Source organism: Corvus cornix, chromosome 3 (assembly GCF_000738735.6).
Source record: "Corvus cornix cornix isolate S_Up_H32 chromosome 3, ASM73873v5, whole genome shotgun sequence".
Taxonomy (NCBI): domain Eukaryota; kingdom Metazoa; phylum Chordata; class Aves; order Passeriformes; family Corvidae; genus Corvus; species Corvus cornix.
This window is the reverse complement of record NC_047056.1, coordinates 85,803,114-85,828,779: the sequence shown is the minus strand read 5'-3', so window position 1 is coordinate 85,828,779 and position 25,666 is coordinate 85,803,114. Positions and strand designations below refer to the sequence as shown.

At 37.9% G+C, this 25,666-nt stretch overlaps 1 protein-coding gene across 7 annotated transcripts in view; it reads left to right on the top strand.

The window, feature by feature from the left end:
• COL19A1 (collagen type XIX alpha 1 chain) overlaps positions 1-25,666 on the top strand; it is a 187,483-nt gene that overhangs the window by 36,254 nt on the left and 125,563 nt on the right. For all 7 annotated transcript variants that reach the window (XM_019288280.3, XM_019288287.3, XM_010405625.4 and 4 more), the window contains exons 9-10: positions 316-378; positions 8,726-8,779. In XM_019288280.3, the coding sequence (XP_019143825.1) occupies positions 316-378; positions 8,726-8,779 (117 nt within the window). The remainder of the gene's footprint in view (positions 1-315; positions 379-8,725; positions 8,780-25,666) is intronic.

Genomic DNA, 25,666 nt, shown 5'->3' with positions numbered 1-25,666 from the left:
AGAAACAGTACATTTTGCATTTAGTTGATGTAAAGTTAGAGACATCAGTAAGGTTTAATTGTTTGAATATACACCCAAAGAAGTACCATAGTTAAAATGAGAATTATATTTAGGCATTACATTTAGTGTAAATGTTTTTACTTGAAAATAAATTATATTCTACACAGTGTTTGTTTTCTTTTAATATTTCTCCTGGGTGTCGCACTATATTTATTGAGTCTTTTGCTTTGTTAGGCACTTGTGACAAAGACAGGAAACAAAACCAAATATATTTTAGATCTGCTTTGTTGACTTTTTTATTTCTTTTAAAATCAGGGAGAAGCAGGATTGCCAGGAGTAGCTGGTTTACCAGGCCAGAAAGGAGAGAAAGGTGAAAAGGTAAAATATCACTTGAATTCTCTCTTTCAAGTCTTTATTTTGGCTTATCTTTCTTAAATAGGAATTACATGGATTCTGTTACTCCTTGAAGGAATCTGCCTGAACACAGGTTAGATCCTTTATCAGTCAATGTCTGGCTCTATGTGTGAGCTGCCTGTCAGGCATCTTACAGCTGCCTTGCTTTGGGGTCACCTCATAAACTCTGTGGAACACAGTTAACCTGCCTGGGAAGCACATGCCTCCCCAGCCCCATCACTGTGCCTTATACAGAAGTCATGTGTATCGTCTGACAAGAATTTTTCCATATCGTGTGTGTACATCACTGCTGATAGGCAGAATCCCGTGTGGTCGATTCATCCTTGCAATCATCAGGAGGAGTAGGAGCAATCATCATGAAATATGACCTCAGTATATTCTTTGACAACACCCATACCTGAAACTCTCTTAATTATGAAGAGAGAAGAATCTGACCTTGGCAAGGCTCTAGGATGGGCCAGTGGGTCCTTTCCTTGGGCCTGTTCTGAATTTTTCTGTAGTGCTTACCATGACGTTCTTATGCTGTGTAGCTTGGGGATTTCCTAACAATATAGGTCAACATATGAGATGTTTTCCCTTCGCTCTCCATTCCTTAAATTTTGTCGGAGGATGCTGAGTTAGGACATGTCTGGGAATGTTTTTTCCATGTGCTATTAGAGCAGGAAAATTGAATAAACTATTGTAAATCTGCCAGAAAGACCATGAGATAGGAATTGAGTTCAGGGAATGCAGTGTGAGAGGAAGATGTCTAGAATGTCCTAATCCAGAGGTTAGGATGGAGGTATCCTAACCCAGCATCCTACCTTGCAGCACACCATTTAATATGTGATTGAAATAGTTTGTGAAGACAGCCAGGGCTGTTCTTACAGCTGTAGTATCAGGCTGAAAAGGGTCCAGTTCTGAGAAGGCTTATCCACACAGTTGATTGAAATTAAGAATATTCCTTGATAGTATACTGCCCCCCCACAACTCCTCCCCTCAAATATGTATTTCACTTTTGGTACAAGCTGTATCTTTAGGTGAAAAAACCAGATCAGCCATGTTAGTTTCTATAGTCCAGCTGAACCTAGGACTGCTGTCAGTTTACAGACTTAATCATGGAGTTTTGATCCTCGGTCTGAGTGTATTGAACAATTGTCAGTTTTTAGTTTTAGCCTATGTCGCCAGCATAGGGAGTTCCTTAGCATTTGTGTGGGAAACTGCTCTTCTGCTGCTGACCTGATCCATTTAGACTATTATTGCTACTAAGATGGGAGAGGAGACTTCACAAGTCTGAGGTTTTTTACCATTTCATTTCCCAGCCAATTAGCAGTATTTACCATGCTAAGCATAGTGCCTCTAAATAAAGCATGCAAGTGCCTATGGTCACTTTTGGTTCTGCTCTCCCACTTGTTTTACAAAGAAAGCCTCATTGCATGGATTCTCTATGCATGGAACTATCTAAGGGTCAATGAACCCCGCTGCACCCAGCAGTTTAGCCTAAAGAGTGTATATTGACATTTATGAATGTCCTTTCACAAAATTGAATGAATCAGCAGGTTAAAGTCAGGGGTAGTACAGCAAGCAGGTAGAAAGCTACTTAATTTGAACTTTTCTTATAATCCACCAATACTTGTCACTCCCTAGCTTTGCAGAGGGTGGTTTTTTTCTTTTGGGGGGGATGGAGAAGGGGGGTTGGATGGAGGGCACAGTATAACTGTGATCAGGATTGGGTCACTGACCTTTGGCAGCAAACAAATCCTGTCTTGAATAGTGCCTGCCATGATGCAGCTGAAAGCAACATTCTCTGAGGTTTTAGTACCATTTTTCTCATTGACTCTGCATTTAAGCAAGTTTTCAGTAATATTCCTTCTGAATGATGGCCTTGTTACATCAGTATTTAGACCTGAAGAGGCAGAAAGACTCCAGAACATTCCAGACATGTAGGATACATGATTTATTGTCAGATTATGTAAAGGAAAGTAACAGACTCTGGCTGAGTGTTTTGTAACCTGCTATACAAAAAATAGGCATCCTCTTGATAACTTTGCTGGCCAGTTACAAAAAACCAGGTCTTCTCTAAGTTGTGTGTGGTTCCTAAGCACATATTTCCCCCTTTGCTTGTGCTCAGCTTCTTATTTTATTGTTTCTTTTTCTTCTAAATCACATCACTATAGACATCCAACTAACGATATTTAAATGTACTTTCAATTGCAGCATCCAAGTGAAAATGTTAATTTTTTACTTTCTTTCATGAGAAATTTCTGTTTCTGTTGATATTATCTCTTTTTCAGCACAAAAGTTCTTCTCCTTTTATTTTACTTTATCTCATTCCAATTTCATATTCACTTTAATTAATTGTATCATTGAATTTAAACGCCTTTTTTTTTTGTTGCTATGGGATTGACAAGGAAGTCTCTACCTACACAGATTGCTATTAGGCTATGTTCAAGCCCTTCAAAATTTCCCTTTTCTTCAGTCTCACATCATTGTTCCCTAAGGTCAGACTGTTTAGAAACATATAAGCTATCACCAGTATAAAGTATGATAGCTTGCAAGCCATTTTTAGGCATCTTGAATTTAATTATTAGCCTGTTTCCACTTCATTCCTGTACTCTTGGCTCATCTTAGTACCTCTGAACAGGTCTGAACGAAAGTTTGAAGTATATTGCAGGCCCAAAGGACTGAAGTGCCATATTTTCACTGGAACAAGCACTCATGCAGATATTGATATATATCTGGCACACTGTGCATCTGAATGCACAGGAGCATCACTGATCTAAACTATGCCATTTGTGTGAACAGCTTTCCTGTTTGTATACCTGGCCTTCCATTGTGACTTCATGAGGACAATTCTTCACTCAAAACTATTATCTCCAGTACTTCGGGCATGAAGTATTTGGTTTGCTCTGCAGGATATTTTTGCTGGGAGATCAGCTTCTGCAGCAAGGGAACACCTCCTGTTCTTTAATTTCTCAATAATTGAAACTGAAAAAGTCACCAGGACCAACTTTGTTTGCTACAGCTAAGTGTACAATTTAGACTATCTCTAAATAATATGCTGTATTATTCTCATGGCAGCTTGATTCTTAGCACAGTGTATTCCACAAGCTGCAAGTGGACACAAGTCAGGTGGAAGTCTCCTGTGATTTTACCACATTTTGATATCTGCTTTGGAGCTGGTTTTTCTCTTCTGCTGATCTGAGTGAGAAATTTACTGTGTTTTCTATTTGGTTGCAATTTGTACCACTTCAGCATGGTATGTAGCTACTCAGTCTTACAAGCATATTTGTTGTTAGGAAATGCCTTTTGATAATGTTGTAAAAGGTCCTGTTTTGTCCTCAATATGTAGAAATTCTTAAGAAAGAATAAGAATTACAGAATTTACAAACTGATTTTCACTCTCAAAGAGGCTAAAAAGTAACTGTTTTCTACTTTTGTTTGTTTTAAGCAGACTTAGTGCCCATGAAATATTTTAAATTGAAATCTAAACAGAATTAAATATTTTGATATAACATTAAACCAATACACACTGTGTTAATAGGTCATTGGTTAACACTGAAAGTGCAGTAGGGACCAAAAGCCCAGAGGCAGAGTGCTTTCAAATATTAAAATGCCTGTTAATGCACACCATAGAGAACTTTATTGCTATCCAACTTCATTAATTTAAATTTTACTTAAGGAAAAAGACATTTAAAAGGCCATTTTGGGATTGGTAGAGATAGGTTTATGCAATATATTATTGCACTAGGAAAATATTTTTAATAGAACGGCATGAAAAAAGAACTCCTGGAGAACAAATGAAGTGTCTGAACTGCTCTTTCTGCTTCTTTTCCTTGCTAATCTTTCTTTTCTGCTACTCTGACTTTCGTCTTTAAAATCCAGTCGACTTGATTCTACCTAAAGCATACCTTTTGTACTATGCAACCTTCCAACTATGTTCCTTTCTGGCTCAGTCTTTGTTGCTGAGGTCACTGATAGGGACCTAGAAGCTGGAATTCAAGAAAAAGAAGAAAATGGAGCAAAATATGGCTGGTTGTCAGTTATGACAAAGTCGGGAATTGCCAGTATACTTAGTAGAATATAGTCTTACAGTAAGCAGAAAGAAATGCTTCATGCTTACCTAAGAATTTATGGATAGTCCTACTTTTATTTTACCATCTAGTAGTCCAAGTTATCCAATTAATAAGGGAAAATATCATTAGTAATGCAAATTAATTTTTTTTCTTTTAAAAAATTCTGAAATGTAGACTTATTTTCTTTATTACCATATTTGCCATCCCAGTATTCATCTCAGTCCTGAGTTTAAGTCTTCCTGAGTAGTGGAGAAGGTGGCAGCAAGTCCTCAGAGGTGCTCAGAGGTGTGGGGGGAATGTCACACTTCCCCAGTGGGGCCATTCCAGAGCTGATGCAGGAGCAGGGGAGCCAGCAGTGACTGGCACTGGTGCAGGAGTTAAACCAGCAACACCCAGCTCAGGCTATGGTGAGGCTGAGCTCCTGCACTGATGGGACAGGACACAGCTGGGTGCTTCTGCTGGGACTAACAGGGATGATACTGGTCTACATACTCCCTGCTGCTCCCACAGCAGTAGGGAAACCCTGGAATGATGCTGCGTTTGGGATGTATTTGGGATGTTTTCTTTCTCTTCACATATTCTCTGAAAGTGAATTCATTTTTTCCTTTTTGCTAATGTACACCTTTTTTTTACCTGGATATTTCTGGTGATGTTGTGTCCTGCTTTTAGTTGGGGAAAAGTAGATTTCATTCACAGTAGCCAGTATGGGGCTCTGTTTTGGATTTGTGCTGGAAACAGAGTTGATAGCACAGGGATGTTTTCATTATTGCCAAGCAGTGCTTGCACAGTGTCAAGGCCTTTTCTGCTCCCTACCCCACCCCACCAGCGAGGAGGCTGGGGGTGCACAAAGAGTTAGAAGGGACACAGCCAGGACAGGTGATCCCAAAGGGATACCCAAAGGGTATTCCATACCCTACACATGGTGCCATGCTCAGTATATAAAGCAGTGGGAAGAAGGAGGAGGAGGAGGACTTTTAGAGTGATGGCATTTGTCTTCCCAAGTCACTGCTACCCATGATGGAGCCCTGATTTGCTGGAGATGGCTGAACACCTGCCTGCCCACAGGAAGCAGTGAATTAATTCCTTGTTTTGCTTCGCTTGTGTGTGCAGTTTTTGCTTTGCCTATTAAGCTGTCTTTATCTCAAATCACGAACTTTCTCGTTTTCATTCTTCCAAGTCTGTCTCCCATTCCACCAAGGGAGTGGAGATGAGCGAATGGCTGCATGAGGCTGGCTGGAGCTAAACCACAACATAATGCACACATGACTACACAGAGATGACAACAGGGAAAGCTAATTTGCTTAATCAAATCTTATCAAACCAAACCTGATTAAGGCTGAGGGGTGTTTTGACAACTGATGTATATCGCTCATTTTATCTGAGCTAATATGTCCTCATTGGAGACAAGAGCAATGTTGCCACACAATACCTTAACAGTGTGTGCTCTAGGCCATGTTAATGCCTAGAGCGTTAGATGCATTTGCTTTTATCTTAGTACTAAAATCATCTCTCTCTGGTCACTACAAGATTAAATGTTACTGTGCTAAATCAATCCCACAGCATGTAATAGTGTAAATATATTGTAAATAGACACGCAATTTAGGAGACAAAGTAATGAGTTTAAATAAAATATGTTCTTAAAAGAATGGGTTTTGGTTTTACATGAGAAAGGACTGTAATTTGTTAACTAATTATCTGTTTGTCATTTTCTCTATCCCACATTTGGATTTAGGCAATTTGTCCTTGCTGTCCGTTACTGTATTTTGTGTCTGTTACTAGCATATCATTTCTAGTTCTACAGCAGGTGTGCTGAATAAAGACTGCAAGGTGCAAAGAGGTAAAGGTCAGAGCTTTTGAAGGTCTCTGAATCATTAATGTAAAAGAACGATCACAGGTGTAATACTGCAGGCAGTCTCAGATGTGCAGGATTATTTCCACTCCAGATAGAAAGCTGATTGGTGTCTTTGGAAAGAAGTATGTTTGCTGTCTGCAAACACTTTCTAAGAATTCTGTTTGGCTTGACTTTATGGAAAGTTGACGGAAGCATTTTTTCTTTAATTTTTAATTTTAACCTGCTGAATTTCCACACTGTGTAATTTTACCAAAACAAATATTGTCAAAAGTATAATAGCTATCTTACTGCTTGCAATAGTTCACATTCTGAAAAAATGTGCTATGGCTTAAGTATTTTATTCAATAAATAGCTTATCCTCAGTTGAAAAGGATTTTCACTGTCACCCTTAGTAAATCCTGAGAGTAGACATACAGCTCATGGTTCTACCTTTGGGTGTTGTTACACTGCTTGTACGTCATAACCTATGAATGTCAGCATTGTACTACTACTGCTCACCACCTTACAAAGCTGTTTTTCTGGCAACTTATTCTTCAGTTTTGTGAAGGACTTTAAGGTCTGCAGAAGGAAAAGAAAATGCCATTAAGGAAAAAAATTTAAGATGCTTTTCCTGTATTTTTGGTTTTAGTCTGTCATGCTGTTTGTATGAATACTATTAGATACCTATAGTATCTAATATTTATATTCATAAAGGCACGAAAAACTACAACCTTTCAGCCTGTAGGTATTAAAATCACAACTAGAAAACAGAAGCATAACTTGCAGATCTAATTTGCAGTGGAAAATAATTGTCTTCAAGATCGGGAGTCTGTCTGCTGTTAGTGGAACAGAAGTGTAAACATACCTTGGTTAATTGGCTAGTAAGTCATACAGGCTAAAGGCTTCCTGGAGTGTAACAGGCTGTGTAATTTTAGACTCTACAGTGCATAAAAATACACTGCTGAAGGTAACGACATGGTTCTGGTCAGTTAAAATACTGGCAAGTGGCATAAGGGAGCAGAGGAATAGATAAGAGGGTCGCTCTGAGGATGATTAGATAAGGTAACCTTTATCTCTCATAGTGACGGTGGATTCATGCTATTCACACATACAGGATTTTGGTCTGTTTTTAAGGCAGAACTGTTTAATATCTTTATCCATGGTCTGGGTGAGGGGATCGCGTGCATGTTCAGTAAGAACAAGTCCTGTGAGAAGTGGCTGAGGGAGCTGGGGGTATTTAGGCTGGAGAAAAGAAGTCTCAGTGGTGATCTTATTGTTCTCTACAAGTGCCTGAAAAGAGGGTGTAGCCAGGTGGGGGTCAGTGTCTTCTACCAGGCAGCCAGTGAGAGGACAAGAAAAAATGGCCTCAAGCCGCGTGATGGGAGGTTCAAGTTGGACATCAGGAAGAATTTCTTCAGAGAAAAGGTGTTCAGTCATTGGAATGAGCTGCCCAGGGAAGTGGTGGAGTCACTTTCCCTGGAGGCTTTCAAGAAACAACTGGATGTGGCACTTAGTGCTATGGTCTCATTGACATGGTGGTGTGTAGTCAAAGGTTGGAGTCGATGATCTTGGACGGGTTTTATAGCCTTTATGATTCTGATACAACTGTTGTTGTGTACTTCTTGCCAATCTTACTGCTGCTTTCTCAACTTCAGAAAGATCAATAACTTCATTTCAGAACAGAGTTATGATGTTATTCTTGATGAAGAATGTTCTTTTCTTGGTAGAAGTAGACACACCTAATGTTTTGCTTCATTTTTAAATGAAGAGTATATGGTTTCAGTGCTTTTGTTGTATTCCTCTAGCATTCAAATTATTTTTATTTTAAATTTTTTAAACCTTATACTTGACATTATTTAGCAAAATTTCTGGTTTTGGTGTTTTCTTATGTCATTTTTAAGACTTATGGTCCAATTTACAGCTGCTGGGATCTTCCATAACTCTCCTGATCAGTCTCTCAAAATTTGTCTCTCAAAACTAAGATTTTCTTATAGATTGCTTATGGCTTGGGGTTTGGTTTCTCTGAGGGGATAAAAGGGAGGGAGAGAGGAATTTATATAATGTCTTTCAAAAATATGGTGGGCACATGACTTTAGACAAATCTCTGTTACATGTTGAGCTTTCTCACTGTAGAACTGAAAATGGACCCTCTTGGTTTCAGTCTGCTGTTGCAATGAGTTCCTTTAAAATTAGTGGGCTTACTTTTATGGAAACGTGGATGTGCAAGTATTTGTCTGATTAAGTTCTTAATTGACAATATAGGTGTTTATAAATGTATTTATTTTGCTGATTTTAGTGTTACATGTGAGGCATCCTCCTACACAGTTGTTGCATTACTAAAAGATCATGAGTCTGATATGACCTGAGTAGTTTTTGTTAACCTCAGAAGTCTGTAGAGCTTCTAATTGACCAATTTGTTTTGTAGGGTGAGATGGGTGTGAAAGGACCGGACGGTGTTGCTGGTCTGCCTGGTGAAAAGGTATGTATGTATGTATGTTGATAGGTGATTTAACTCACTGGAAGTGTTAGTTATGTCAGTGGCTCCTCTGAGATTCTGTACAGAAATGGGAGGATAGAACACTTCTGTTAGAACATTATTGTCTTACCTGCACTGCCATGTTTTTGTAGCGCACTGAAAAAGCTGTTCAGATCAATAGTACTCTCTGCAGATGTGCTTATTTGGTGGGGTTTTTTTCCAAGAAGTGGGGGTTATATAGAGAGTTAAAGGAAGCTACTTGTTCCACTTGCCCAGTTTGTGGTCTGCAAGCTTAGATAAGAGCTCTTGTGCACTCAACAGTCTTCTTGGTAGAGCTTGAGATAAACACCACTGACTTCTTAATCAAAGATTTGGAATAGCCACGGCTAAGAAGACATGCCAGCCTACCGGTGTATTCACTTCATTTCAGAATGTTAGTGTGCAAAATAAGACAACAGTGTGCACTTACTGGCCTCAGTGCTACTGACTTGTATTAGAGGAAGTCTGTAAGTCTAATATCTACGATCTTCAGTGTAGAGACAACCCTCACAATACTGAGGAAACAGCCTGTTGCTGTCAGGCTTAAAAGCTGTGAGTTTACAGGATATAAAATTAGGAAACTGTCTTTTATTTTTACTTACTATTTCTGTCTCAAATTGTGATTTGTTAAAAATGGGAGGTAGATGTCTATCACCAAAATTATGAGTTAAAATCAAGGTATTTGTTGCTGATGTTAAGTTATATGTGGTAGAAAACTGGAGAACAGGCTGCAAAGATGTTCAAAGGACTTTGCAATGTTGAGGGACTGAATTGTCAAGTGGTATGTAAAACTCTGAGAAAGCAATAGTCCAGTGATGAAGATGAAGAGGAAAACAAAAGAAGCATTATGCATTTCATGCCAGACTGGACTAGCTATTACTACTCAGGGAAGTTATCTTGGAGTTACAGGTCAAGGAAAACATGGACTCACTGTTTAGTACTAGTCAAATACACAAATAGTATTTAGGAATTACTAGGAAGAGAATAGGGAACAAAGCAAAAGCATTTTAATGTCACCATTTTTTTAATGAATCAGTACTATACTGCAACTTGAATGATGTATACAGTTCTGGTTCTCACATCTCAGTGTGAATCTAATAATACCAGAAAAGATTCAGAGGTGATCAAGAGCACTGGGCATCTTCCAATTAAGATGTGACAATGTGGACTTCAATCTGAAAAAGGCACAAATAAGAAAAAAACATGTCATGTTCTGTTCTCTGTACAGTCCAAAATGGAGCAGAAAATATTAATAAGGATTTATTTATTTATTTTACTCTTCAATGAATGAACTAGAGCATCAAACCTATCTGATAGCAAGTTCAAAAAGGATAGAAAAGGCTCGTTCTTCCTGTTACAATATTACAGTTTGAACACTGCCACAGAACTTGAAAAGTCTGAAAATGTATTAGAAAATTAATGGAGTAAAATTCCATGGAGTGTGTCAGTTTATTTGTCTGAAAGTTCTTGGACTTCAAGAGGCTGGAGTCTGGGAAAGCCACAGGAGAAGTTTTTGTGGCTGCCTTGTTGTTATATTTTTCTGTAGATGTCTGTTCTTGCCACAATTGTAGTCCTATAATTGACTGGAGAAACCTTTGTTTTGATCCCGATAGACAATGTTTTACTTTACTGTGCTCCTAGATGTGAATTAATGGAAAGAGTTATTGTAAAGCATTGTAGATTAAGATTGATCTAGAATGAAGCTGTGTTTTCCCTTGGCTCTTTCTGTAGCTCCTACTGTGATGTTATCTTGCTTTAAACTTACCAGGCTACGCTGCTTTTCCAGTCCAAGTTATTATTATTACAGTTTCCATGGTTAATATTGTTTGGGTTTTTTTGCTAAGCGCCTTGCAAATTCATTGTCAGGCCAAATCCCAAAGCTCCTGTTAGTTTACATGAAGCTCAACAGTCAGACCATATTTAATATCAAGACATTGTACTTTTTCTGAACATTACAACTCCCTTAATTCAGCCTTTATAAAATACCATTGCTGAAAATTAAAAATGAACTACCATGAAATACGAAACTGTCAAACATGAAAACTTCTAAAATAAAAAAAAAAAGGCAAGTATTTTGTACATGCATAGCTAGATGAAGAAACTGAGATCCAGTTACCCAGCTTCTGCTAGCCAGAGTGGTCATATCTCTGTGGAGTAGTCCAGTGCTGTGTGCGTTAGCTCCTTTCTGGAGCTAGAGTGAATATTTTCCTTGTGTTGTGAAAGACATGTTCTGTCTCTCAGGTGATGTATCAACTATATAAATTTGTAGTCTTTTGTTTTTGTGCTCCCTTAAGTGTTGTGTTCTCTATGTCAACACTGTACATAGAGTTAAAGACAAGTGGAGAAGCAGCAGCAAACCTGTCTGAGTTCAAGAAGCATTTGGACAACACCCTCAGGCCCAGGGTGGGATTCTTGGGGTGTTCAGTGCAGGGCCAGGAATTGGACTTGAAGATTCTCAGGAGTCCCTTGCAACTCAGCATATTCTATGATAAAAATACTCTAAGCACTGCTGTTTGGAAAGACATCTCCTACATTTCAGGATGTTGAGGTGCAGACTGTGCAGTGCTGGGAGAGCATTCTAAGAAGCTACTGCTGTTTGTGTATCCTCTTAAAGCATTCAACAGACATTAGCTATTGTTGGTGTTAAATTGCTTAGTATGGCTATTGTTATGCTTTTGCACTGTGTATTTCTGAGCTTTGTGCAGATGTGCCCCTGAGTCAGAAAAGAAACAGGAAGAAGGAAAAATTTTTTTTTTTTTTAATTTAACTGAAGTTTGAGGCTTCAGAGAACAGAGGTGCTCTTGCTAATACTCACAAAACCTATCCACTGCAATACTCCTTTGCTTATACTTCATTCCCTGGGAAAATGTTCAGAGAATAAATAAGCAATAGATTTTACTCATGTTGTTATGCACAAGAAACAATATCAATTCATTTGACCTATTTTAGGTGTTTAACTTAAGAGTGAGATAAACTTGGCTGTTGGAAGTCCTGTTTTTTCAGATAAATTATCTCAAACATACCTGACGTAGTGAAAAACTAAACTTAGAATAATACTATTCAATGGACTTTATTACTTGAGAGAATTTTAACAGAAGAATCTCCCAGAGCAGTGCTTCATGTTCATATACTTAATTTTCAGGCTGTGGGTAAATGGTGAAACATCTGCAAGGCATCATATGTGGCCTTGACTTCCAAAGATCTTAAGTGTGAAAATTGTTCAGTCTGTCTTCAAATGTGACACTTTGCCCTCTGTCACTTTTAAAACATACTGTCACTGAGAAAATAATTTCCCATTCACTAAATGCTGCAGTGTTTTTGTGACAGTCTCTTGCTGATAGGTGCCCAAGTAAGTGGTGTAGACTTCCAGGAGGCTCTTGCGAATTAATAGGTTGGATCTGCTGAAGGCTAAAACAGAGAAGAGAATTTAAGACTTGGTGACTCTAGGGTAACATAAGAATAGCCTTAACACCCTAAAGAAAACAGAGAATGTTCTGGCCATAATTCAGCAGTTTTGTGGATTTTTCTGATGTAGTTCTTGTAGGCTGCCAAAGAAAAAAATGAGGTTTTGTTGACTGGTGGCTACCACAAGGTGCCTGTTGTCTCATCAGCCTTTGGGTTAAAAGAAGTCAGTGTGCTGGTGCTTATGACCAGTCTAGAGAGTCAAGCATCTAATGCAGACCCTGAGGAGCCCTACCTCAGGCCCCTCAAAGTCACAACAGAGTAGATAATCAGCACCATTACATCTGTCTATTTGATGTCTGCCTACCTAGTTCCTTCATCCCCATCCTTCTTCAGGGAACTGTCTTAAGAGATTTTTCTTTTAAATATTAAAAACTACTTGGGATGATAGGACAAATTCTTGAGATTATCAGAGGAGATAGTTCTAAGGTATTTGTTTATAATTCTAAATAAGAGGGTAGTAGTCCTCCCTTGGAGGGAAACCTGCTTCCTTTTTAGGCTATGAGAAGAGATGGAATACAGTGCCACGATCCCTTTCCTGAAATCAGGACTGATTTGAAGCTCAGCCTTCTGGGCACATTTCTTCAAGGTATCTGTCAAACCATGATACAAGAACAACTGGAAGTTGTGGTTAATCAGAATCCCTATGTGTGTGAGACCTTAGGCACTGTCCTTCTGGCAATGTTCAGCAAAGTCTGTGAGAACAGAAGAAATGTGTTGAAGGAAACACTTTGTTAGCCTACATTTTGGTGATTGGCAAGTTAAATTGCCTCTTGGTACACTTCTGAAGCCATTTAGTATATCTGGATTGTAGCCAGAGTGCTGGTTATGGCATGAGAAATTAAATCTGTCCCTAAAGTGGAGGTTTGAGGTAACTGGACTGCTTTAAGATATATTATGACAGTCACCTATCTGCTCCACAAATTAACCAATCCTGATCTAGCAGTTAGACTCTTTATGGCAACAAAAACTGATTGCTCTGTCACTCACCCAAATAAGTCAAGTCCTTTCCTTCTCTTTGCTTCTGGTTCTATAATGCCATGGAAACAAAGCTCCAAACTGAAAGTTTATTTATGTTCTGGATGCTAAGTGATGGAGTCCTGTTTGGGTTATGGGGTTATTTTTTACTGGTCTGTGATGCTTTGACAGTCAAGGTGAACTTCTCAACTGTTTTGGCATATACATTTTAGGGGATGGACGATCTCTGCGTACTTGAGAAGTTTAGCAGGAGAGTTCCTGGTTCTGAGAGATAAGTTGCCACCTTAGTTGCGGCAGGTATTTTGATTCAAAATATTAAGCCTCTTGGGGAGTTGTGGACCTTACCACTCCCTCCAAGTACCTCAGAGGAGGTCGTAGTGAGGTTTCTTCTCCCAGGTAACAAGTTAGAGGATAAGAGGAAATGGCCTCAAGTTGCACCAGGGGAAGTTTAGATTGCATATTAGGAAAAATTTCTTCACCAAAAGGGTGATCAGGCATTGGAATAGGCTTTCCAGGGAAATGGTTTGAGTCAACATCCCTCGAAGTGTTCAAAAAATGTGGCATTTGGTGACATGGTTCAGTGGTGAAGATATCAGTGTTAGGTTAACGGTTGGACTCAATCCCAGAGGTTTTCTCCAACCTCAGCGATTCTATGGCTTATGTGTGTTTTGAGACCTGCTAGCCAGAAAGGCCTTATGCTTCTGAGATTGTGCTCATGGCAGTAAGGCTCGAGGGACTCAAGCTAAGGAAGGTGAGTTATTTACTCTATTCTTGGCCTTTCTATATTTTTTCATTTTTTCTATTATGAAAATATTTTTTCTTCTTTATCAGTGACTGAGTTCTAAAAAATAAAATGGATGTAGGCAGAAAGGTAATTCAGAAAATTCAGAAGATTCACAAAATTAAACTGGGTTTGTCCATTCCCCTTTAGCCAAACCTCTATAGTAATTACTTTCTTATGATTCATATTATATGATTCATAGTATACAATTCATAGTGACGAAAATCATGTGTCTATGTTTCTTAAATTATATTTTGTGAAATACTTGTGACAACATTTGCTTTGAATATTTGACTTTCAAATGGCTTAACCTTACTGGTTTAGTTTTTTGCACTAATTTTTTGCAATCTAGATTGTGAATAGTATTCCTAAAATATTAAATATATTCAGTAAAGTTTTTAAAATAGCTGGTCTGGCATGTAAGCTTGAGATATTCAATATGCTGAGCATTTGGTACTGCACTCTATAGATGCTCCTGCAGTATATTAACAAAATAGTTTAGACTGGAAAGAGAAAGAAATGCTTATGTAAATCAAAAAGTGTTTATTGCTACACAACTTAGATTTATGTTCAAAGACCAGAGAAAAACTAAGTGTAGATTTCAAGAAGTCTACCAACTGTATGAGTGCTACTGGTATTTTGAGTCATGAAAGTGAGATTTACAGGAAATAAGGTTTACATGAAACTGTTCAGCAGGTATTTGTAAAGGGATTCGTCCTTCTTTTTTTCAAGCACATGTATTTGTGATGATGATCCAACAAAATGTATATGAACTCACATATTTTGTGAGCTGGAAGATAATAGTACTGGAATAAATAATGCTGCTAGTAGTGTTGTTTTTCTTAATTTAACTGTGTCTGTGTCCTATGGTTATCTGGAATTTCAGTTTTCTCACATCCAATATCACTGTGCTGTCCTCAGTTTTAACTGACTTGGAAACCAAACACTGATGATTTCATTATTGATAGAGTTGATTATCCTTTTGGAATAGGGTTCTCTTTATATTTGGAACAGGTAAGGAAATAATTAGTAAAAGGCTACCCAAAATGTGATATAGATACCATTTGTGGTATGAATGCTACATCAAAACAGCTTTCTGGCACTTCCTGAATGGTCTACTTTGCATTGCCTGGTGGGAAGAGTTCTCCTTTTCCTTAGTGGTGCCTGAGAAAATGAGTTTGAAAACTGCTGCATTATAAGATTATTCTTCCAATATAAAACATGGCTTAGAAATGTCCAGTGCTTTGTTTTCCAACATTATTTCATTTATGTACATGAATTTAAAAATTTGAAAAAAAATTACATGCTAGTACAGCATGTGACCTCAAATCACTTTCAGAGATGTTTTTAATACCCATCTCCATACTGAGTGCTACAGGGTCAGGGCTTCAGGGCCATGTCATGGAAATTTCATGTCATGAAATCCACAACTGGAAACTTGTTAAATGTACATCCAAATCAAAACATGTCATCGTGAAGATCCTTGTGACCATTGACCTGCTTTACCCATTGCTCCAGCTAGACCATAGAAACTAGAGTTTTCCAGGGCATATTTGACTTTGCAGAAGAGCCATGGATATACGGCCTGTTATGCCATTTCCGCATATGCTTCTGGACCATTAATCACTCATGCAAATGTACCAATCTGAGGAGATGTTAGTGTTGAGCTTACAGTAATGCAGTCTTTTCCTTGCTTACAGTAATGCAGTCTTTTCCTTGCAGCTGTCTTGAAAGATCTCTGGACATATTGCCTTCCACTTTTCATGTCCTGTACAGATCCTTGACAGGGATCAAGATATTTCCGAAGTAGCTCATCAGCATCTTTGAGAAAACTTCCAAAATGCATGTGGAGCACTGGATAGGTACTGCTTAAAGCCATCCTACTCAGTTTGTCTGTCTTTTATTCAGTGCCATCCAATTTATGAGCTCCCATCACTGCTAAGCAGTTATATTTCAATATTCTTAGATCATGTATGGACATAAATTGTGTTAGTTATACAACTTTTGAAAAATCTTTGTGCTGTTTTGCTCTGGAGTCCCTAACATAAACAAAATAACATGATCAGTAACTCAGGAAAAATATTTGACATCAGAAATCTTTTAAAAGTAAGAGAGTTGTGAACTGTAAGAATGTGGTCCAATCGGAAACTTTATTACCACTAAGTTTAAGCCTTGAGCTTGAGAATTGCTGGTGATGGTAAATCAGGCAATTGAATGCCATCTATTGCAGCAACAAATCATCTACAAGTTTTGTACTCTTTTTGTGTTTTCAGTGATATCTTAGTGTAAAATTCATGTACATCTGATATAAGAGATGGATGCATATGAAAATAGAATGTCTCAAAAGATTTTTTGATGCATAAATATGCTTAAAAATAAAAAGAATTATCTTACTTGGAAAATACACTTTAGACCATTATGATTTCCAGAACTTGTTTCATTGCTTCAGCATGTATGGTTCTTGCTTGCTTGCTTTTGCTCTCTCCTTAGCATTACAAGAAAGTGTTTTGAATAGCCTTTGATCATAAATTTGATTCCACAGAGCTGTCTGCTGTGCTGACTTATTTTTGCCTTATTAGGTGATTTTTGCAGTTCACAACTCCAGGAACTGCTGAGCTCCCTGGTTTTTCCTAAAGCTAAACGACAGCAGTTCAGTTCAGTTCTCGATAGAAAGCTTGGTGGAATCAAATTACCTGGCATGCAGTGACAGTGCTTGGGTGTTATTTCCATTCTGGAGGCAATGATGCTGGTGACTGCTGTAGGTGTTGGTGAGCAGAGACTTCATTTTTCAATTAAAGAATCACTGCTTTTTGAGGGAAAGGAAATATGCTTAAGTCCCATCTGAGGAAAGTTATGGCATTGTCTTCTGTGCTCTCATGGGTTCTCTCAAAATCAGATTAGTATGCCTCCGTAGAACAAAAGTACAAATGTGATTTTGGAGCCAGACATTACTTCTTGTATTGCTTGGCATCAAAGCTGAGGGCTCCTGCAGGCAAATGACACTGGTGAGATAAGAGTGGGAGGTATATGTACTCTCTGGTATTTGCATTGGCACTGCAATAAGCAGCAGAACGTGGCAGGTCATGGGCCTGGAGCGCAGCAGCCGCCAATGTGATGTGATGTGAGGTGTGGCTAAAGCAACCAAAGGTCACCATTCATTTTCCAGGGTCTGGGATGCTGGGAGCGAAGCAGAGCATGGCATCCTGCCATGCAGGGCAGGCCTTTGTTAGCCTGTTATGTAACGTGGAAGTAAAACATAATGCGGCTGTTAAATAATGCAGTCATTAAATGCAGCTCTTTGTTCCTTAATCAGAGAGTCATGAATACTCTAGCTGTGAGTCTGCCTGGCTCTGGGATTCTTAACTGTGTTTCAAAAGCCTCAGTCAGGACCTTACAGAGCTGGAAAGGGCAGGGGGAGGCTTGAGGATTCTTCTTCAATTGTTCATAAATTGTATTTATTGGATTATTTCTGAAAGATTTCTGTGGCACATAGATTTTAGTCTTGTTTATTTTTTTCCCTTCATTTCTGACAGCTAGAGACTAAGTTTTTAAACTGATATTCTGAACTTCCCACATCTCATCAGAATGCAGTGCTTTAAGAAAAGTACCCATTGTTGCACTGTAAAAGTTGGCAGCAGCGTGTTGCAGGAAATGGACTAATTGGGGAGGAAGGAACTTTCTCACTGTACTGCCGCATTGTACATCTTGTTTGACACATTCTGCTTAGTTTTGTTTGTCTTCTTGTAACGCACTAGGTATTGAACTTCACAGAATACTAGATTTTTTGATCTGATGAATCATTGATCTATATTAGGATTATTATGGATAACTTGTGTTATTCTGCTTCATTTAAATTATATATGAGTATTTTCTCCCTGGATAATAACTCCTATTATGAGTAGCACATTAGATTTTTTTAAAAAATTCTTTTTTTCCATACAGTAGAACATTTATACATAGTACAAATTATGCAGAGATTATAGATCATACTGTTGGCTGCTGTGACTTGTGGCCTTTTAACTCTCCTTTTCCCTCTTTTTAGTGGGTGAGTTATATTATTAAAATTTAAATAAATGCAGCTCATATGTGCTTTTTTAATGTCATTGCATATATTTCTTGCCCCCAAACCCATTAAAATTATAACATAGGTTTATATTCCAAATTAAATGTAAATTGCTTTTTTTTTAAATTCATAGATACCAAATTGTTGGAAATAAAACCTGCCATTTTATTAGTATAGCAAAATCATTCATAGGTGTTACAAAGCAGAATACATTTTTATTTTTTTCGTTCCCACTGCTAGACCATATTTATAAGCACCTAAGATCCATCCTGCGTGTTTCAAGTCTGAACTGATTAAATCAATGTGACACTCTGAGGCTGGGCCAAGTCTTGTCTAATCAGCAGTCAGCACTGTTGCTCTGGCATGAGGTTCTCAAAAATAGAAACACAAGAAGTCAAACAAGTAAGTGGAAGGGCACTAAAAGAAAAAGTGCTGCTAATTCCACTGTTGACTTTCTGTCTAATGGATTCGTGTTCCCAGGCCACACTAAGTAAAGCAACTGGCGCAGGGTGTGTTCCTGCAGATGGCTCAGCAGTGACACACGTGGCCCAGCTGGGTGACAGGTGTTTGATTTGTGTTTAACAAGTACCTCACACAAGGCTTTTTTTTTTTTTTCCCAGATACTGAGAAGCTAGTCATCTAATGCTTTTTCTTCAGAATTAACACCGTTTTTACTATGCTTCCTTCCTATTATGAATGACAGTTCTTCTGATTGACCCATAGACATGAAAATAACATGATTCCACTTTGAAATAACACACTAAACAGGAGAAATTAATTCTTAACTAACTTTGTTTAATAGTGGTAACCTATACCTTTACACATAGAAGATGCACAGCATATTATTTGTAGCTATTGACAATAATATCTCAAGAAATAATTATTTAGCGGTCCACTTCACAGAATGAAAATTCACTTAAAAAGTATGTATGGAAGAAGAGTGCCAGACTTCTGGGTTGTGGCCATTATACTCTGTGTTAGTGTGTCTTCCCATAACATGACAAAATTTTGGGACTTTCTCGGACACTGTAGCACAAACCTGGAGTAAAAGAAATTCCCTGTCTGGTGGAGCATACAGTATTGATAGAGGTGCACCCAAGGCCACGAGGGAAGAGCAACGATGGGAAACTATTTAACAGATAGGAATTATGTACAATGTGTACAATGCTATTCCTTAATGTATTTTTGAAGCTTTATTGTAAGCTGCATTATAGCACGCTGCACAATTGGAGAGAGAATGTCTCAATCGCAATCTGGGGAGGGGGAGGGGATTAGTTTTCTTTTCATGAGTAGAAGGCATTTGTTAGTCAGTGCCATCATAGCAACTCTGCTAGCAAAGGCAGCAATGAAAATAATAGAGTATCAGGATGACTTTACCAATCATCTTTGATTAATGGGAACCTAAGCAGGTAGGATGTGTAATGTAAAAGTGGCTGTGGCCAGTTTGTCTTCCCCACCCCATTTCTCCATACTTTGGTCTGAGAATTTTTGTCTTCTGGTATCAAGTCTATGAGTTGGGAAAAGGTAAGGCTTCAGGATCTGTTAATAAAAATGCGTGACTCTTTGCAGTGACAGGATTGCAAAGCCAGTGTTGTCAAATCGCCAGAAGAAATACCACCCTCTAGAATACACTACACTGGCAGTACTTCTGCTGAACCACAGAAGAATCAGAAAGGAATGCAGCTGGAGAAATAGGTGTCAGAGTATCATTGATTCTCTAAACCAACATTAGGCTTTAGGGAGAGGATGGTTAAAAACTCACGCAAAAGCCTATGTCCCTCGGATAGCAGACAAGCTGCTTTCTGTCAGGCATCCCAGGTGTGGTATGCAGAGCAGGACAGTAAGCCTCAAAGAGGTTAAGAAAAGGCCTGAAAGGGTTAATTACAACCCTACTAGGCTGAGATGTCATCATTACTCACAGAAGTGCTCAGAATTTATGGAAATGGAGACTTACCTTTAGGGAGCAGCTCTACGGCTTCTGTGCTGACAGTAGATCTGCTGATCCCAGATTCTCAGGTTAGTGTAGGTGAGTTGGAGTACTAGGATATGTGGTTGTTATATCCTGTTAATCTGTCTCCAAAACACAGTAAATGTCAAAAAGTTCCATTTTGGAAGTGAGAAGTTTCTTGGGAAAGCCTTAAAAATCTATGTGTAAGTGGAGACCTGGAAACTGTACCTTGAAGTGCTTTATTTGTCAGTAATTGAAAAGAGGTTTCAGCTACAAGCACACCAACAATAAGGCATTTCAGAAAAAGTACCGATATGAGTTAGTTCTTAGATTAGAAATTTCAGTCTATATGCAGTTCTATTTATTTCTGATTCACCCTACAACACTTTCTTTTTGTACTGCTTTTTTGCATTTCATATCTGTGTGGTTAAACATTGAAGTTAATATTTAATGGTCTGTGGGACAGATTTTTTTAGTGTAAACTTACATTTGTATCATCTGAGAATCTTCCTCCTGAATCTTCAGATTATGGAAATAGATGGTGCTGCTGCTGATGATGATAGTTCTCTAATAAAGAGTAGCCTCTGAGATCTAAGAGGTTGACCAATGCTGTTTGCATTCCTAATATAAACCTCGGGGTTCAACTATTACATTGAGTATAATAGGCATAGTAAATTACATTTTTGAAAGACCTCAGCAATATGTTCATGTTGAATAATGCTTTTAAACATACATTTAGAATTATTGCATTTCAAATATTATTTGAGCAAGGCCAATTAGATTCATTTCCAGTTCTGTTGAAACTTTAATAGGATTTAGATTTGCTTTAACACCATGTTATGGTTGGATTAGCAACAAATTAATAGATGTTGTGTAGGTCAGGCAATTTTCCTTTTGACAGATCTGCTGGAAGGGAAAAAACATAGTTGCAATAAACTGTCAGTTGTCCATAAGATCACTTCAGATTTTTTTCTAATGTGTTGCTTCAGATAATGGAAATATCCAGCTGGCTACACTTAATTTTCTAAGCTGTTCATCTATAAGACCTTATAAATCTTCGAGAACCTTTTTCATCCAGAAGCCGATTTGCTTATTCCCACTACTCTACAGGAAATGTTCTTGTGGATTTTGTTTGCATTTTTTATGTTCTGTGTATGATGTTGGAGGTCAAATGAACTGGATTGTTATCAAGGCCATGTTTAATTTATGTCTGCACTGCATTTTTAAGTTGCCGCCTCTTTAAGGACATGCAGTGGCAGTGAATACCACTTATATTTGCCAAATGAAGAAACAAGACCTATTGACAGCAGAGGCTCTGCTTCTGCTGATACTTTTTTGATGGCACAGAAACCAGCCCTTGACATATATCCCAAAGACTTCCGTCAGTTTATTACCAAAGAAATGAGAAAAAGGGAAAACAAAAAGGCAGTATACCTGCCTGTAGCTGTGCATGACAATGAATGGAGTGACCCCTTCATCTTTGGTTTTTCAGAACTTCTCTGACTTCTTCTGTTGGGTGGAAATAATTTGTGGGACGAAAATAAAGGAACAAACTTTTGACTTAGTACTTTATGTAGGAAATGTTTTATGTATTTGAATATAGATATGCTTTATGTACTTGAATATAGATATTGTGTGAGTTGTGTGCTTTTAAAGACATGTTTGTAGCAGAAAAGGAAACAATGTCAACTAAAGAGAGTTCGGTCTGGAGTAAGGAGCCCTGTGGCCATGCTCTCGGATGCTCTGAGCTGCCTCTGACTGCTGATCCTTTAGTCGGAATACGAAGCACCAAAACCTAGATTTTCAAGTGTCGTTTAATTTGGAGTATATTAACATCTAATTGCCTGAACGGACAGGTGAGTCAGTCTTGTCCCAAAGATGGATAATGGAAAGGGATGGGAATGAGGAAAAATTGGTGCCTCCTGAACTCAGTCCATGTTATAATATGCAAATAAGATCAGTAGGGTTATTGCTGTTTGCCTTTCTCTTGAGCAGTTACTTAACATGAGTCCTCTAACCTGTCCTGACCCCCTTGGCCAAACCATGGTGTATCTGCTCCACTGGGGCTGCTGTGGCAGCAGGACAGAGCAAAGGAAACAAACTATTTACCTGTCACAAGCCCTTCTTCACCAGGTTATTTTAAGGGAGGATCTTATTCACATGGATCTAGTCTGCATCAAGGATAGCACTGAGCAAGAACTCAGGAAGTGCTGGTAGCTCCAGTAGCTTCGTTCAAGAGGGAATGAAAGGCTTGGTAGATGTAGTGAAGCCAAAATGTCATGATGTTCAACAGAAACTTCTTGACATGACTAACCCAGGAAATTCATGGGGCAAGTTTTAATAAATATCTTTTGAATATATTTTTATATAACTAATAGTCTATCAGGTGATCCTAACCATTAACATGAGCCTGTTTAAAGAAACAAAGAAATACTCCAGTAGGCTAAGAAAGGTGTCATAGAATGGACTGTAATTGATGTGGGATTTTTATCTGTTCAAGGCAAAGCTCTGCCCCTGCTGGTGGCTCTGCACTGGCTGGGTACGTGCTCCACAGGGGAGGATGCTGCTCAAGTCCCACTGACTGTACGTTGTTGAACATTCCGCTCCATTTCTGCAATGCTAAAAATAGTTGTCCTCATTTTAAAACACCAGGCTATTAGATTATTCCAAGGGTCTGGCATACTTAGACTAATGGAAGGCACATATCCATAAATTATCAAAACACTAAGTAGTGTTTGACGGTGCTGATTTTGCTTCTGCTGAGTTTCCTTGCTAGTAACCCTAGAGTATCAATCCTATTTTTTAAATCAAGCTACAGTCAGTGCCCCAGTAAATTTAAAAATAAAAATGTTTGGTTTCCATATTGAGAATGGAGAAATGTCTGCGTGCTTCTTGATGTCTTTGTTTTTAGTTTTTTTAATTTCGCAGAATCATGTCTGAAAAATGCTTAAAGTATTTTACAGTAATTGTTTCTCTTTCCCAGCCTTGAAGAGAATTTCATGAAGTTCCCACATGTTTGCCATTATAAATCTTGTTAGTGCCTAAAATAGTCGAAATAGCAAAATGCATTCCAAGTGATTGATAAAAGTTTCTTTCAACACTTGGTTTTTTTGGCTTTTCTCTTTTTTCTTTTCTTTTCTTTTCTTTTCTTTTCTTTTCTTTTCTTTTCTTCTCTTCTCTTCTCTTCTCTTCTCTTTTAGTCTCTTTTCTCTCTTTTTTTTTTTACCTTTTTGTTCAGTGTGTGTGTGTTTAGGTAATGTGATTCCTAATTCATATTTTTTGACAGTACTGGTAACAATGTTCCTGATAAAGTTCATATACTTGTATGTTAGGGTAGCCTCTCCTTTTATTATTTTTAATTATTTTAGTGTGAAAGTCCTTTATTTAGGGAGGGGAAATAGCTAAATGTGAAAGTCAAGGTATAAAAACTGACGTAAATGCATTCTAAGAAGGTTGTTAAATACACATACACAAAGCATCTAACTTTACCTTCAAAATTCTTAGGTATAAAGCAAGTCTCTAATTTTATAAGGTGTTGCAGTGCAATTACAAACTGCAAAATCAATAAATTATAAATATATTAAGGACCATGTTTATAAATATACTGCATATTTCCAAAACAGCTAAATCACAACATCAATCATTTTATTATATTTAATAAGAATCAATACTGATGGCATTGATGTAGGATTGTATTTTTGCATTGTTGTGTTGAAGAAATATTAATTTGTAGTACACTGATTAAACAATGCAAGACAAAAGACTTGTCTTCACAAAAAAACCTGTGACTGTGTTTTGGGGATGTTTTTCTAGTTTACAGTGATCCAATACAGCAGGGAAGATGAAATGTTATTATCTGGTAGCCGACTATGAAGAATTTTTCACAATTCATCCTATAAATCTAGAGAAAATGAAGGGCTAAGGATTACTTGTAACGATTAATTAGAATTTTTCCCCAGAATGCTACCATGTATTGTTACAGGGGGGAGCTGGAAAGAAGATGTTGGAAACTGTGCTGTAAGTGGAGTTACAAAAATGCCATTTTGGCAAGCTATTTTAAGATGTATTTTAATTGTTTTATGTCATGAGGGCTTTGTATTTATTTGCTTAATTATTTGTACCATTCTGATGAATAATCATTCTTTTATTGGCTCTTTCTTTTTTTAAGAGAGACTGGAGTTTTTCCTTTGTCTCTGTTCTTTTTGTATCTGCTTGGCTTGGAATCAAACAAGTGAACTTTCAAAACTTTCTTTTGTTGCTGAATTCTGGCTTGGACAGAAAACTCAGTTGGGTGGTGCGCAAGTTACTAGGGCCAACTTCTGTCAAGGACATCAGATCCATGAATGGAATGGAGAAAACATTTAATTTTAGATTCTTTTAATAAGTCTTCTAAGCTCCTATTTGAAGTCATATGTGCCCAGACGAATTTTACCAGAATTTATCTCAGTAATTATAGTGTAATTATGACAAAAAGTAATGTACCTCATAGTGGCATATTTCATTAATCTGTACATGGAGGGTGGTTCTTAGCTTTGAGTGGCAGAGACAGGTTCTCACTAGGTCTGTAATTATTTAATACACTTTTCTAAGAAGGAAAAGGAAATTACTGCAATATTTTACATTTTAATTCTAAATTAAATACTACTAGGCCTTTAGCTATACCTTTTCCTTGTAAAGCTGTATATTAAATGCAGAATTTAAATGTCTGTAACTCTCAACTCAAAGTTCTTGATTTACTTTTTTCTGTTGTTCAAATAGTCCTTATTCAAATATTGTAGAGGAAGTTTACTGTGCTATTCAGCTTGAATAGTGACCTTTTAAAAACATTTTTGATTAACAAGGTGTTTGGTTTTACTTATGCTCAGCTTCTGAAGGTAACTTTTAAGCATCTGGTTCCCTGAGTGGAATTTGTAAACTCAAATCAGATCCTTAATTTTCATGGGCGGTGCAAAGAGAAAGTAATTTGGTAGCCAAGGGTTACAAACAACTGTACAGATGACTTACTTTGCTTTTTTTAAAAAACATGGGTTAGAGGACGCAGTAAATTAACAGCGTATAGAGAACATTCACTTGGGAAGTAGGGCAAGCCTGCCTGGTTGCAGAGGATCAAGATCTGCATTTCTTCCTGCTGAGTAAGTTGGGCACTGGGAGATGAAGGAAAGATCTGAAACGCCCCTTTGAGCCGAGCCTAGAAAACAGCCTTTGTATGTACAGCTCCCTGCTGGACCTAATGGTTTAGGTGTAGAGCCCTGTGTGCCCAAGTGCCTGATAGGTATTGGGGAGAGAGTGGAAGCTGTGGTACACTTGTTGGGGTTTTAGGTACGTGGGTAATATGCAAGTGTCTTCTGGTGTGTCTTCTTCTGAATAGGGCCTGAAACAAGGCTTGAGAAAGCTTTTCACGTGATCAAAATTCTCTAATCTTTTTTTGTTGTCCAGTTGTCGGAAGCAGAGTACAGCTGTATCTGCTGCAGAAGTAGATAACCTGTAATTGTTAATGGCCTATTATTTTGAAAGGGAAAAGTATATTTACCAAATATAAGTTAACAGACACAAATAACCCTAGAAATGAATTCAGCTATTCCATAGAATAGGAATAAGAGGCAATACATGTCCAGATGC